The sequence below is a fragment of the Vanessa tameamea genome, chromosome 12 (assembly GCF_037043105.1).
Source record: "Vanessa tameamea isolate UH-Manoa-2023 chromosome 12, ilVanTame1 primary haplotype, whole genome shotgun sequence".
NCBI classification, from domain to species: domain Eukaryota; kingdom Metazoa; phylum Arthropoda; class Insecta; order Lepidoptera; family Nymphalidae; genus Vanessa; species Vanessa tameamea.
The window spans coordinates 10,422,613-10,440,034 of record NC_087320.1 but is presented as its reverse complement, the minus strand read 5'-3'; the positions used below and the strand labels follow the sequence as shown (position 1 = coordinate 10,440,034).

General features: G+C 31.3%; 1 protein-coding gene across 2 annotated transcripts in view; it reads right to left on the bottom strand.

Annotated features, from left to right (window-relative positions):
- LOC113393008 (E3 ubiquitin-protein ligase RNF19B-like) overlaps nt 1–17,422 on the bottom strand; it is a 61,772-nt gene that overhangs the window by 20,373 nt on the left and 23,977 nt on the right. The window contains exons 1-2 of one of the 2 annotated variants that reach the window (XM_026629697.2): nt 16,234–16,365; nt 8,755–8,840 (exon numbers count right to left, since the gene is read on the bottom strand). In XM_026629697.2, coding sequence (XP_026485482.2) covers nt 8,755–8,840; nt 16,234–16,303 — 156 coding nt within the window. In that variant the 5' untranslated portion in view covers nt 16,304–16,365. Of the gene's footprint in view, nt 1–8,754; nt 8,841–16,233; nt 16,366–17,422 lie in introns of those variants that run through there. The other variant, XM_026629696.2, reaches the window with a different exon arrangement.

Below are 17,422 nucleotides of genomic sequence, written 5' to 3'. Positions count from 1 at the left end.
TATCCAGACAGCACCACAACAAAAATTTTCATTTCCATTAATTCATTTCGAATTAAAACGATTGAACTATTAAAAGATAAACGAACGAGAAAAAAAAAATTACAAAGAGGAAGTTATTCAAAACGAATGACCTCTCGCTTCAGAAACCGGGTTAAACTTTGATTTTATGAAAAGGTTGTGCTCAGTTATCAGAACAGTTCAAAGTATTTATGTCTCAACCTCGTTAAGTCAAAGGAACAGCCGTTAATGCCCCGCTGAGTTCCGCGCCGGTAATGGCGAACGAATAACTTCATTCAAATTACAGACGAATTCTAGAACTCTCTGGAAGGAAAGAGATTTAGAAATTTATCCATCGCAGTTCTAATAGCACTTACATATATAAAAATGTGTGATTAATTTTTCATGACATATTAATTTCTACCAATAGTTATTTTTCCACGTCCCTATAACTATCAAAATGCCAAAAGAAGTCATCAAATATAACTTAATAAGGGTGATTGAAAATCGACCTCATACAAAATAAACGAAGGATCAAAAACAATGACAGGAAGATGATTTTAATTCATTGAATATTAAAAATGTTAAACATTACTAAGAAAAAATCACCTTGTTATTTAATGCCGTAATTAAGCAATTACTTTCTTAGACAAGAGTGTTATTAAAAATTAATTCTATTTGACCGACCTTCGTTATGAAAACGCAATCAAATTATATACGTAGCAATTAATACGAATACACCCGTAAACGTCCCGACGCCAGACCGAGGCCTCCTTGCCTTTTATTGGAGATTATTTCATCTCGCTCCAATACGGGATACAGGGCAGAATATGAATCAACATAAATATGTAGGTTTCGTCACAATCCGATCCAAACCGATGCACAGAGCATGAGATATATTATAATCACAAATTAATCCGTTCAAGCGTGATTGAGTGTTAAATATTCAAACCTCAGACTTTCGCGTAACTCAATAGTTAGTTAAATAGCACTATAAAAATTAAATGATATTTAATTGACTTGTGTTCAAATTATTTACGTAATAAATATGATATTAAGATTAAAGCTGCGTAACTGCGAAACAGGTAATAAGTACTTTGAAGATACAGAGTAATCAAAATATATTTTATTTTTTATTACAATAATATACTTTATAAATATGCACAAAAAAAAAAAAACCTAAACACAAATAGCACTAGCAAAAATGTAATATCATGAACGAAGATAACGAAACTGTCAAATAATACCAATTCAAACGATCTTTCATAATATTTGGAACCAAAAGAATTCAAAAGACAATTAAACATCATATGACTTCGAATTCACGTGATATCGTTGGCCGAGAGCTTGAATAACCTATGATATTCATTATAGAAATGCCGTTTTGAATATCGACAACAGTTTTATCGGAATTTTGGAAGTAAAATTAAAGTGAATATAAACATGTAGTTAAGTGGAATAGTGTTGTTGTATAAATGTTCACGTGTAAGGTCGATTTACCAATTAGATAAAATAAATATTATATTTAAATATCGGCTGTGCACGCTCCGTCTTCACCGCGCGCCCATTTTTATATATTCTCTTTTCCCGCGCTTTCGCGATGTGTGTCACTCGAGATGAAAGATGCATAAATACACAGATAATATATATTTATATAATAGATAAATCTAATACTGATGAATATGTTATTATAGATCTGTGTACACTACATTAGGTAATCAAATCGCATGGAATACGAAAATCTAAGGTTTATATACCTTAATTAATTCTTCGATTGGAATACTCTAGGTAAAATATTTTGCGATAAATAAGAAAACTGTTTCTACTTGAAATTATAATGAATTGTTGATTGATATTGATATTACGAAATACGAATTTATATAATTGGCGTTGTATACAAGGGAAAGGAGTCTGTGCCATTACAACATAATTGCAAAGGTGATCCAGTCTAGCCTAATGCGGCTGGCTTGACCAACTGTGACTTGCGTGGATTATTTATGCTATGACTAGACAATCTTAGAATTAGGCTCTCAGCTTACAAACGTTTATCGTTGTAGATTTAAGTAGAATCAAATAAACCTACTTCACTCGAGTACTTACTCAAGCTTTTATAATTTTTTTCAAAAACCGATAAGAACATTAGTACCTCCTCACTCTATTCCATTAATAAATATACACCAGTACATTTAACTAGAAAATGTACTTATCTGAATATTAACGAAGTACTTAAAAACAATCTAATCTAATTACGTTGGTATATCAATTTAATAAACACGAAAGATGAAATTTTTAAAAACTAAACATAATAAAGTAAACATTCAAATTAGACCCTGAACTTATAAGAATATTCAAGAGTTTAAATCTACCAGCAAATCACGGGATTTAGATAGTAACTAGACCACAGCATCACCTAACGGGTTTAGATCGTGCAACCTACCGGATAGCATAGGTCGGTGAAGTCATTTAGTATAACCAAACGACAATCACGATCACTAACAGCAATAAACAGAACCATCATACATCACGACAACTGTATCAAAGGTATTATAAAAAAATATTGACATGTACAAACTATTACGCATATCAATGCCATAAATATATACATACTTGCAACCCGAAAAAAGGTCGAAAGTCTCGAAATACAGATAAGCGAAGAGAATATCAACTCCTAGTTACAAATAGAAACGGAGATATAAAACCGTTAAGTTTAAATATGGCTTAAAAGTTTCAAGATATCAATTTCCAAGAAACCATAAATGACTGAAGGGTTAAATTTAATACGTTATATCGTTTACACGAGAACCAACAACAAGTTTGTATTGATAACAGAGAAATTATGACGTGGAGTATAATTACGAGCAAAAGAAATTGGTATTACTCAAATTCTATTTGGCTTTAGCGATTAAGAAATCAAGCAGTCAAATTAAGGTTTTCTATCGAAAGATTCTCAGTATTTCTCATGATCCGCGGTGAACGAAAACATCCAACAGAAACCATACATGCGACGAAAGTTTTTTCACGTGTAAAACTAGGAAATTCGTCACTTAGGGACTAGTTCTAACCATAAGAAACATACCAGACACTAAAAGTGCACAAACAAGGAGACTTTATGTTTCTCAATCATGAGCAATATTGGCCAGTTGTGACAACTAAACCGAGTCAATACACGTGTAGATATGATCACACCGTAAAGAGGATTTTCAAAACTCATTATCAAATCCATCTGTAGACTAGATATTATAGATACTACCCATTCATGACATATTCAATCGTAAAACAGCTGTATAAGCATTGATTTCGTATTATTGTCCCGGATTAAAGGATGAAGTACATACAAGGGACATAAAATCTGAGTTCCGAAAGTTGGTGTAGCACTGGAAATGATTAATATTTCTTACATTGCCAATGTGAGCGGCGGTCTCAACTTACAATCAAATGATCTAATTGTCAGTTTGCCTAACTATTATAAATGAAATAAAAAATAGCTAACAAAATATCAGCATTCTGAGAGTTGAGCTCGATTTCTTCGGTTCATTAGAGCAAGAAGATTCATGATTGATCACTTGACCGCTATGATGATTTAGCTAAATTATTAACGAACGAAGCTGTGATACTTTCTACGAAATAATAAATTATTCAAATGGAAAATATTCTGAACTAAAAGCGGAGCTAATAATGATGCCTACTTAATGTCGCATATCACTGTCCGCAATTTTTGTCATATCCGCCAACCATGGGAACTAAGATGGAATGTCCCTCGTATCCATAATCGAGACTAGCTAACTCACCCTTCATCGGAAAACAACAGTACTAATCTGTTTGAGGGTAGATTATATGATGAGTTGGTGGTACTTAGCCTAACGCACTTATACGCACAATACTCTACTGCCAATTTGAACAATATATATGTATATAAGGCAGTAAAATTATTTTACAGATAACCGCGTCGTTTAGAGTATTTTGCAAATAAAGCGAAGCCCACATTTAGCGTTGTCAAACCTTCCTGTTCAGTGAACAAGTCGTACTAATGAAACCGCACTATTTAGGATAAATTTGGATTACGCCCACCTAGGATTTAGCATTCAGTCTACTTGTCAAATATTCCGACGATTCATATAGTTCGTATAAGTATGGACGCAATCATATCTGAATATGCTTTTCAACATATTCCATGATTCTTTCCAAACATCAGTTCCTTGACTAATTACACCAAGAGATTGAAATAATACTTCGTTATTTATATAATGACTTGTAATAATCGAAATATACATTATATAATATACACAGTTCGTTTTTATCTGAAAGGAACTAACTCCAGGGCCCCTGTATAATAAGGACCTGAACAGGCTAAACCATTTTTTGTTTGTTTTATTGTTGTAAAGGGGCCCCAATCTTAATGTGTCTACGAGTCTCTGTAGCCTAAACGGCCCTAAATATATTTAAATGTCATTTAACACCGCTTAACAAAGGACTTTAAAATAGACTTTTTATTTTTGGAAATAAATCCATTTCCTATTGCATTCCAATGACTTTAGTTACATTCTGAATTCATTTAACAGGAAGTATTTATAGAGACAAGTTTTGTATGTATTATAAATACATATATGGAAATATAGTTTCTTGAGTATCCTATGGATACCCCCATCATATAATTAAGACCACTGTTATAGAACCGACTACAATTATTCAGAGCATCGAAATACATCAACGTCAATCAGAAAAAAGATCGAATTAAACTTTCAAGTAGTGACGTCAACATGCCTTTAATCCTTTTATTAAAAAAAAAAAACATTTGTTCGCTTAACCGCTTCAAACCAAACATGACTCTGCCCACAAGCGTTAACTATCCGTTTCGTTCTTTGTTCATTTTTAATAACTCCAGTAACAAATATTACAAACTGAATGTACAATGTACATTTATCATAGAAATAAAATGTAACCTTGGTATTATAATGTTAAACTAAATAACCTCACATAAAAATAACTGAAAATGTTGAAATAACGAATTAATATTTTGTAACGAAGTTATTGTTTTAAATTAAAGTCGTAATAAAAAAAACTAATGTAATGTTATTAATCTTTAAAGTATCTTTAAATACTAATTCATTATTAAAGCCGAATTATATTACGTTACGTTTATCTTTATTTAAAAGCGACCCGGCCCGGCTTCTCACGGTCGTAATTTATTAATACCTAAAGAAAATAATATGACAATATCAAAATCAAAATATTCTTTATTCAAGTAGGCTCATAAAAGCACTTACGAATAATAAGACTACGGTGTCAATTAAAATGGCAGACATTCCATAATCACAGGCAAATCATAGAATTTGATGCAAATACCTACATGTAAGCTTAACCCTCAAACTGTAACCTTAATTAGCAGATCAATCACCGTAAATGTAAACCAATTTGGCACAAACTCTACTTGTATTCAGTTAATGTGATGCACGTGATTGTGTAATCACCACGTATGAAACATGTTTCTATAATGGCAAATTAACGCGAGCGAAATGAAGGGCCAGAGCTAGTTCGAGCAATAAATTAAGATCGAGTTTCGATTATGTTATTGCTTTCGCAACGAACGCTTTGCATGCGTCCGCGCAGCGTGTTTATAGCCGATAGAAAGTGATGTTTAAGACAACGCACGCGATGCATTTTGATTTCATTTAGATGTGCCGGGAATTTAGAATTCGGGACAAAAAATCTTCTATAGTGAGACTTTATTTTTTAGAGTAGGATGCGATGTTTTACATCAATTGCAATATTTCTTATTGAAGAGCTAGATCTCCTGAAACAGGTATTTTGATGCTCAAATAAGATTCTCGTTAAGAACCGACATAAAGATCATTAATAAAGATTTATCATATACTGAGAGGATTCTAAGATGGCTCTAAGATCAAGGTTTGACAATGCAATTATATTAATATTTCAAATTAAGTTCATAAGAAAATAAATACCGCGCTTAAGATACAACAATCTACTTTTGGAAAACAAAAAATAACCTTGGGTTAATATAATTATCATATATTTTATACGTAGTTAATACAAAACGTATAGATATATTGTATTGTAAACAAATTCTTCAATAAATATTATAATTCAAAACGTCTTATGTCGTTATTAAATCTTGTATGTATATATAAACATATATATATATATATCTCTTCGTAAAACTATGTTTATTGTTATTGTATTCATATTACATTATACGTGATAACAGACGTAAGGAATTTTTTAGCAAACTTCATAAAATAAGTAGGTTATCAAATCAGCTATTTTTTTTTGTTTCATATCTTACGTGATGTTATCGCCGATTGCGAACTCATTTTGATGATTATACAATATATGTATAATGACTAGGTTATAAGAGTCTATTTAAGAGTAAAATTATTAAAATAGTTAAATTCATATAGCTATAATAACTTAGTTATAAAAATACATATATATGTACTTGAAGTAGCTTCCTTTGTAAATAAACATAAAAAATTTAACGTAACAAGGATAACTATAGAATTAAATTGTTTTCTTGAAGCAATTTATCACGTACTGTGTAAGCTAGTCACGTCTCCCTTGAAGTTGGACGAAATCGCCTTTTACTAGACTAGACCAACACGACAAAATTTGTCTAGACATATTATTAAAGCGCTGAACTTTAGAGCATTTGCTAGCATTTTCTTTACTTAACTTAAAAATTCTTATAGTAGCGTTATATTTAAAGATACTTAAAATAACTTTTTTTTTTATCATAATATATATTAATAAAAGGAAAGCGAGCAAGATCAGTTAGCGTGAAAAAATCAAAGCCTTTATGTAAAACAAGCAAAACCGTCAGCTGCATCTTCTCTCTCACTCACTCTCTCTCACACACTTTATCTTTATCGTATGTCTTTTGTATATTTGTAGGATTTTTCAGTAATGGAATGCAAAAAAGCCTCCCCTCACATATTATCATAGATATACCAGTCTAAGTTACAGATGTAATATTACACCACAATATATTTGTTTCAAATCGAGTTTTAAGCTTGTATGTGAACGCTGAAGGCAAAGGTATTAATATATTATGTAATACTTTTATTTTATGCATATCATTAAATTCTTTTTAATTATAATAAATAGCAAATAAATTATGACAAATTAAATATATATATATATCACGATTTTTCACTATAATAAAATGGATACCATTTCTTTAAAAACTGATTACAGACTATAAATATTATTCAAAAATATATCAGAATCTAGTGACGTCATATTGTCTATGTTATTCAAGTTAACAATTGCCCGATATCTGACATTCGCACGTGACATTGGCGAAATAATCTGTGCCCACTCGGCACAAATAAAAGCCAATCTAAAAAAAATAAATATATCTGACATCTACAAAGATGTGTAAAGCATTACTTTATTCACTAGTGTGGCAGTCGGTAAAATATATATCACTTATTAGTCTCACCAAAGTCCTTCAATCATACTCAAACGGGTAATCGAATCGTAATTGACAGAAGTCGAATAAGTCGGGAATATAGATCGTTTATTTTTTTATATAGTATTTGGTATTGTTAGATATGTCTCTACACACATGTACATATTCCAAACACTAAGTAAACAATTGTATTATTCTACTTTGGTAAAGAATACTTATTTATATCATTTAGTACCGAATCGAAATGTCAGTGCTAACGAAAAAGACCAATGAGAAACTCGGTTCGTGTTTTTCTTTCTAAGAAATCGATATACAGGGTTATTGATAATTCGACGTATTCCCGTTAGGAGGTGATAGGGGTGATTATTTGCGATAATTTTAACCCCCATATGCATGATGTAAAAGTGAACCATTTTTGTGTTATCACGTTTTTTAGATTTTTTCAAAAGAAGTCAAAATTGCAACTTCAAAAATGTATTAAAAAAAAAGTATCAATTAAAATCTACTTTTTTCTTCTGATTTATAAAAACGATAAACACTGGATATTTTCAATATTTAAACAATAATTATCGGTCCAAATTTAAAAATGCGCGACAGAAAACGATATTATTTCAATATATTTTTTATTTTTTTCCCTCAAATATGCCTGAAAAACTCGTTGGAGTTTATTTATTAGCTGCAAGTTTAAATTACGGAACTTTATTAGGTAATATCGTATTATGATAACAATTTTCTTCTTAACAAGAGCTAATTGTATTATAAAGTCCTTGTTCAATCGTTAGAGGAAAGGTTCCTTGCACATAAACAACGTACTTATAGAGTTATATATTATGCGGGCACCACACTCACGCCGCGAACATTCATGAAACAGTGCGAACGCGAATATGAATCGTGTTTGAGCCAGTTCACATTAAGCGACACACTAACAAATACTGGCACCAATAAAATTGTTATTGGTGCCAGTTTGAGGTTTTAATTTTCGGACCGATTCGCGTATTTAACACTCTTTAGGCTTAATATCTTTGAAAAGGTTCTTGACTTCGAAATAATAGAACAACATAAAACTCTTACATATATAATAAAATTCACGTTTGCAATTGGTTATCTTTACTTTGAAACAAGCTTGTTATAATAAAATTCTCGTTTGCAATTGGCTATCTTTACTTTGAAACAAGCTTGTTATAATAAAATTCTCGTTTGCAATTGGCTATCTTTACTAGAAACAAACTTTTTACAATAAAATTCACGTTTGCAATTGGCTAATCTTTACTTTGAAACAAACTTATTATAATGTCACTTTAATTTGATTACGTAATATCGTTATCGTTTACCTCTTCGTCCTCCGCGATGTACTGCACTGTCGGCTTTGCCTGTGTTTCTGTGCTGATTTTAACTGGCCGCTCCCCCTGGTCCAATACTGAAACAAATATAAAGCCGATTGACTAACGGACGTTACACGCAAAGGTATTTGATTGACATCACTATATTGACATAACTTCTCGGTACAATCTACATTCCGAATTGGTAGTTATTTTTTTGTTTAATATAATCCTGTAAAAGACGATGCAGACGTTTTATTTGGTTGCAGGGCTTTGTGCAAGCCCATCTGGGTAAGTACCACCCACTCATCAAATATTCTACCGCCAAACATCAGTACTTAGTATTGTTGTGTTGGGGTTTGAAAGGTGAGTGGACCAGTGTAATTACAGACAAGGGACATAACATCTTATTTCCCAAGGTTGGTGGCTCAATGGCGATGCGAGTAATGGTTAATATTTCTTACATCGCTATTGTCTACAGGCGGTGGTGACCACTTATCATCAGGTGGGCATTTGTTCGGCCGTCTACTTATATCTTTAAAGAGGCTTGTAAAAGCTTCCTTGAATTACGTATATTTTGTAAGTTCATTTACAATAAATGTAACATCTCATACATCGATTATCTCAAAAACTATATCGTATGGCAAGATTTTGCTTAAAACAAAAATAATATAATTTAATTCGTATGTAATTACGTTTAAGTAACAGTGGCAACACTAACGAGCTATAAAGCAACATCCTGTTGTCTAACTGAGGGGAAACCCCTCGTTATGGAGAAACCTGGAGTTAATTCGACTTCGCGTGGTGGTTTTACATACGACAGATTTCACCCGACAGACAAACCTAAATATATATTTATGTTGTAATATTAAGAACACGTGCGCGTAATGTTTGTCTAGATCTGAACTCGCAATTTTCGCCACGTATATTAAAACTTATTTTTTCTCTACACGATATATCTTTATTTTTTTTGTCTGATTCATACTTAATACTCCTTGAACTCATGCCGCAGTTAAAGTGAGTGTGATTGTAATATCAACGTAAACACGCGGTATAAACAAACTCCAGATAAGCGCTGTGTTGTGACTCAGCTCGCTGAGCACAATATACTCTAAGAAAAAAATATAACACACGATGTTTAACTTGATCGTGTATTAAAAGCCAACCTATTGTATACATTTTATAAGGAGAGGTCGCAGAGGCTATAACACAGGAATAAGAAAATATAATCAACGGTAGAGGGTTAAAATACGGGCAAACACCACAGAATTTTCATATCAAGTACAATCGGGGTTTATAATTCATATCGTGAATTTAAAACTAACACATATGTATTCAACGCGCCAGGCCGTTGCAATAACGGCCTGGTGGAATTATTTCCAAACATAAACAAATTTACAGTTACATTTTTATTAGGGTACTATTTTGTTATTATAATAATTGTCGTAGTTTTTTCATAGCCTTCTCTCATTTCACGATCGATTTCTACGTCGAGATTGGGCATTGCATTCACAGAATAGTTCCAGATATAGTAGTAATGCCACGATTTATTATATGAGACACCGTTGAATCGTCGATATAAATAGTGCGGTGTAATACTCGCCCTTATTAACAGTGCGTTACGCCTTGTTAATTTCGTGTGGTCAATAGCCTTTGTAATACGATATTACATTGAAGTTACATCATGTAGACCAGTAACACTAGTCAATGAGTTACGGTAACAAATTATAGAATAACAGTTACATTAAAATTCTAATAAAAAATATTAATGAATAATACTATATATATTTTTGCTGCGACACAGTTAGATGCTGTCCGGAATTAAAAATATGTGCAATAAACTACTAAACGCAAACAAATAAATACTAAATGTGCGTGCGAGGCGCCCGAAAGACGTGATAACTTAAACTAATCTAAGTTGAACTATTTATTGAAATACTTACACTTCTCGATTTCACTTCCGTACTTCTCGGCTCACGTTTTTAAGCAAGGTCGTGAATATTAAAATAGAATATTAAAAAAAATAAGTATTTCAATAAGGAGTTCGGGAATAATTCAAAACTGTGTCAAACATAGTACTAATCGTACTAAACGTAGTACGAATCGTTCTTTAATCAATGTCAGCGAGACGGGCAATAAATAACGATGGCTGTGTGAAGTTAAACGAAACGAAACAAGAATCGAATAGTCGGCAAGTAATCTTGCACAATTTGCCATATCAGGGTTGCCAGATTTACTTGAAAACAACCGGATGCAGGAGGATAGAAAAATAACTAAAAGTGAATAAGATGCTCCAAATAATTCGTCTAGTTTATCAAACATAATTATTATCTCATCTTATCCGGTTTAAGAGCGATTAAAATATTTTGGCAAATAAATTACCCACTGATTTTGTGTTTTATTGTACATTTATACCTTGTTGAAACAAAAAAAAAAAAAATGTCCCAGTAAACACTAGACACCTGGTAACCCTAGTCGTATCAGCAGAAATATAATTCAACGAAAGTCATAAGAGTTTACTCTTGATCTGGGTCGAAATTGTTTTCATTACTTGCTTCCATTATATTTTGCGTAATTGTATATTATGACGCAATGCTATTGAAAACACATATTATTGGGGGTATTTCTTATAGACCTGACCTTTCAATAATGAAACAATGTAAGCGCTTTACTTCTTAAATGTGATTTATTGATCACGTGTGTGAATTTTTATATATTACTTTGCTGTTTTCCAATATGAATAGTAAATTTGTCTAATGTGAGAAAAGGCACAAAGGATATAAATTTAAGAGCTCCAGTTGGTAACACCTTGCAAATTTAAGGAAAACGTTTAAAATGGAAATATCTCTGAGGCAAGAATAAATGCTATTGACCGAACTTTATTTCGAATCGAAATTTCTACTACTTCCTATCATTCAGACAAAATGTGACGTATAAGGAAACTTGAAGGAATGTGCCATGGGAACTCAATAATTCCCACACTTAGCCGAGTTATACAATTATGTTTTTAAGAGAAAGTGATGTTCGTAGACGATCTAAGACTTGAATACCTGTTATAAGAGATATGTAGTTTTTAATTTTATAAAACAAAGGATTCATGTTTTTTGTTCATCGTATCGCTTAATTTGTAACTTATTGTTGACTTCGGTAAGTGCTTGAAGTTTTGTGACATAGTTCTATCAATAAAGAATAGTATCCGCGTGAGAAATATGAAGAATCTTTGCAATTTATGCCGAAATTTTTACTTAATGGTAGAACTTTGTGCGAGTCCGTCTGGTTCCACACATTCGTCATACATTCTACCGTGAAAAACCATTATTAAGTATTGCGTTGATATTGAAAGGATGACATCTTAGATACAAAAGTTGATGGAGCATTGACGATGTAAGAATTAGTTATATTTACGTCTATGGTTAGTGATTACCATCGGGTGCTTTGGCCCATCCGACTATTAGTTTAAAATAAAAACGGTATTTAGCTGGGCTACTACAAGTTTACACATAAACTTAATTCTTAATAAATGGTAAAAACAGTCAATAAATATGACATAAAAAAATGTATAAATCTTTGTATTGCAATTACGGCAATTTGTCTGTCCATATGACTGAAACGGTTGAGATTTCATTGTCGATGTTGGGAATTACTAGTTATTAATATAAAAGAGCATGTAATGTACTGTACATTAAAAAGAACATAAAACAACTCAGTACAAGGAAAGTCGCTTTATTTATCGCTTTAGGTTACACCCGGGAATAGCCCAGAAACTAGGTGTGGTATGTTTTGCCGATACCGTTAAAGGTGACGTCTTCGAAATCTTCTGGAAATCCCTTTTTTGTATTGTATTTTTTGCATTTTAATAGCATTTTATTGACATTATTAGAAATTATATAAATAATGCACTGCTTTATAACATTGTATGGTGCAATATTTTCCCCGCAATCATACTTAGCATTTTATTTAATAGCTTCCACTAACTACATCAAAATCAATTTTATTCAAGTCTTGCGAACACTTGAATCATTAAATACAATTTAATTACTTGCATGGGAATCAACGAATAATATTAAACAAGATTAGGACATTTTGAGATTATTATGACTCAGCAGGGAAATACTGCCAGTATTCTTGGTAAATTTCTACCTGATCTAGACGAAAAAACACAATTATTAAAAGTAATATACCGTAATATACCAATCGTGCGGTGTATATTTAACGCTCTAATAAACGGTGTTTAGTGTATGTTCAGAAAAAACTATTTTTTCTCTGTCTGTCATTATTGATTGACATTTGAAAAAAGAAGACAGAGTTATTTACCGAATTGCCTCCTTTAACCGTCATTCCTGATATATTTGTAAATCGTTGAACACTTGACATTGACACCAACACATGTCATGTCAAAACAAATTATAAGAATTCATATTTGTATAATTGCGCATCGACTACCAGTTATAATAAAAGCATCATCATAACGATTCTTTGACTAAGGGATAGTTAACATAGGAAACGTTCAACCAATATAACTATGAAACAACCCCAAGTGTTAAATAGATTTAGTTTTGTTCCATATTCGAGTTAAACACACACACATTTACTTCACAGACGTGTATTCCGTAATCTTTGGTGTATCTTCGGACTATTCGATGTGAATCTATTTTATACTTGTAATAAAGATTCGTCACAGTCCAATGTCGATTTTAATTCCACGAGATTAACAAACGTTCACGGATAACAGCTACCCAAACTGCGGTGCATCGACCTACATTCGTTGTTGGGAAAGACCAATGACTAAATGAGGAAGAATTCAAACAAAAAAAAACTGTAATGATGAGAACGAGATTTATAACTACGTATAATTATTTTTTTGTAACTACTAGTAATGTTTCAAAACCAATGTATAAAGATCAAGTGCTCACTTTAACAAATGATAAATATTAATTTAAATAACAAAATATGCTTGTAAGTCCGGCTCATGCGAAAGAAATTTCGATAGAAGATTAAATAATTTCAACATATTAAGTAATAAATTAAACAAAAATAGTGGCTCGTCAGAAAATAAATAACTCAGATTATAAAACAAAAGGCAGATTAAAGCGCGCGGGACACTATTGAGAAACAACAAAAGCGAATACAAAATCAAAAGCGAATGAATGTTCCCGGTAGTGTGTAGTAATTAACAACCTTTACTAATATTTTAAATGCAAAAGTATCTCTATCTCTCTGTTGCTCTTTCACAACCAAACCACTGAACTGAATTTGATGGAATTTGGCTTAAAGCAAGCTTGAACTCAAGAAAAAACATAGATACTTTTTGTGCCTAACACCTGCCGACTAAAGCGCGAGCAAAGCTGCGAGCGACAGCTAGTTTGTTAATAATTTAGTAATTAAAAGCGAGATAATCGTCGCCGTATTAACAAAAAAGACGCGTTACTAAAAATTAAAACAGTAAGCGGGATTATCTTTTGGGATTATAAAAATTAATAAGTTAAGATTAATGTAATAAATTAAATTTAAATAAATCATAAAAACATTCATTTAACTAGACTAAAGATTAAAACGAATTGGATGTAATTAAGATATATTTCTCAGCAACGCTTTGTTGTTTCATGCAAAAAATAAGATTGCTAATAAAAATAATTTCGTCATAATGTCTTAGAGCTCACCTTTGGTCACACGAAGGAGTGTCTAATTGTGCAGCGTGAACACGCTAATGGATACCTATTAACGAACCAATAACGTATCATTGGATCGATTATTATTAACATTGACAATACACGAACACTGAACACAATCAAACAAAATTTATTGTTCTAAAGATTAACAACTATATTACATACAAGTATATAACATTATTCTGTTAGAATGTGTAGAATTTGATAACATTTCTACTCAAACGATTTAGCTGAAATTTAGCATTAACATTTAGTCAATGAATATTTTTTAAATATGTCCTACGTATCCAGATAGTTTGCCTTTATTAGTTATTAATTTTGAACTCATTCAACTATTAAATACAACAATATGATTTCCTTCGTTCTTTGCTAGTCTTTTTCTAACACTTCGACGTGCTGGATAAAATTTTTATCTATTATATAACGTTATTGTAATATTTAAATTTATTTATTTTAAATACTGCAGTTTTCAATCACCATGTAAAACATTACAATTCCAGAGTACTAAATAAAGACTTGTTTTAGTACATGCATGGAACAAATGCAATTATTTTTTTAATACACTCAAATATTTAAATAACATTGTTGATACAATAATCAATAAAGATGATAAAAAGTCCACGTGGAGATGAAATCACAAATATTTGTTGAAAATGTATATATTGTTTATTATCTTTAATCGATTAAAATTGTTATTGACTTATATATATTAAAATTCGTAGACGATAACGATAGATAAACCTTCGTTATTAAGTACAGTCATCCTGAAACTAAAAGGAATGTATTATACAGAGATAACACTATTCTAGGAACGATAACTAATATTCAAAATACCAAAACAAATAACAAAAACAATTTATTATATCAGCAAAAATTATCTAAGGCAATAAAACGAATTTTAATACAATGTTTTTACAAAGATTCAATTCGAAATACTTAATAGTCGATCAAACTATTACACGAAGGTTATAAATAGCAGAAAATATTCAACAAAATTCCAATCCAATAACGTATAGACAGATCATCCTTACGAGCACACGTACTTATGTCATTTAAATCTGTTACATCACTTCACTGCAAAGAAAACTTACAACACGCACGTTCGAATCAAATAGATTGTTAGAATACCTTAAAAATTTTACATAGAAAAACAAACGTTTCGTTAATTCATTTTCGTTCTAATTTTATTACATACGTCTTTATGTTTCGGATAGTAAAACAAATCACTCGTTAGTCGTTAGTAGTTTACTTCCTGCGCCCATTATTATTTTATGATGTTAGAGTTCCATTGATCAAAGAGATTCGTCGGTTAATACGAAGCAAGAAGTTCCGGAACCGGCCCTCAAACAAATTAAAATACTGTGTAGAATACAGACGAGAGAACGGGAAGCAGGCAATAATGTCCTTATATAAAGGTATTAATAAAAAACAAATCACAGATATCATTGAAATATCAAACATCAGAATACAAAAAAACGCTAGAAGTTGAAAATGCGCGGGCGCAAGTTAATAGCTGAATAGATCAGTGACATCAGGACGGACTAGTTGTCGCGTGCTCGCACCGCTCCCATTCCGCTTCAGATCCGGTATTCGATGCAAATTCACAGACATTAAGCCTATTCTTAGACACTAGATAAAGGAGTCGACTCGCTATTAGAACGTATCCTTTCAACAGATTGAATTCTCGCTAGTGTACGTGACGTATAACCACAACATTAATATTTATTATGAAGCAATTGTACTATAACGAAACGTCTCAATATATACATATACGTCACGAGTATAGTTGAAAGTGAATATATAAAGTCAAAACATTACTCACATAGATCACTCTTCAAACGCACAAGTCCGATCAACCATTTCAGTTGATCGATAAACAGAATATCGTTCATATTAACACAACTTTTCTTTTTAAACGTGTGAATTCACAAACTGTCTCGTAAACAATAAACAAAAATTTTTGATATCACTGTATTTATATCACGAGACATTTAAGACGACCTTTGGTCACTACTTATCGTACGTATGGTGGTAATTGTTTTCACTAATTACACTAAATTTGCGCCGAAGGAGTCATTCATTATCATAAAACACTGAAAAAGATCTATAATAATGTATTATTATTCTTTATCAATATTATCGAAAACAATAGATCCATAATAATATAATTGATAGTTGACATTAATTATAGAATTCCTTGTGTAAATGAGTTTGACAACGATCACGATTTTCTTTCACAAGGTTTGAAAATACAAGTTAAGATATTAATTTTAATTATACCTATTATTATCATTGTCAATAAAAAAAACCAACGCAGAAAAATATTGTATCAAATATCCCTTTGCTAAGTTTTCAACAATTACATATTTCCGTTTCAGTCATAATATATTTTTAACCTTTTTTTTTTTTGTTAACTCGACACTTATTTATTTATGAATCAATTTTGAAAATTCTTTTTTCGTACGGTATTTGAAGTCGATTAATGTTGTGTTAAAATTTTCCGAATTTAAATAATTATATAATTATGTATATTTGATATATACCACCAAAAGTTAAATGAACAATCTCTATACAAATTTATAAGATCAATCGAAATGAGAAAAAGTCCTTAAATTCTACTTGAGTGAAGAAATTATGGTTATTATCGATTACAATACGATGATTCACAAACTAAAATAAATAACCCCAAGAACAGTTTCTACTAACAACCAGGTAGCCTAGATGTTTTGTGGCGCAATCGTAACAATTTATTATTGTGTGATTGTGCATAATAAACACACGAATTGATCAACCATGTCATGGTCGAAATTGCTTCTATGAAATAAATTGTTTGAGACGTTCATATTTATAAAACATTAATATCGATTTACATCTACGCAATCAAGCAAAATGAATACATTAGCAAAACGAATCACTTTTCTTATGGACAGTTGAATTGTCTACGAGACGTAAACAAAAACTCCGCCCGATAAAAAAAATATGTAAGTTTTAAAATGGGCTTGTTATAGGAT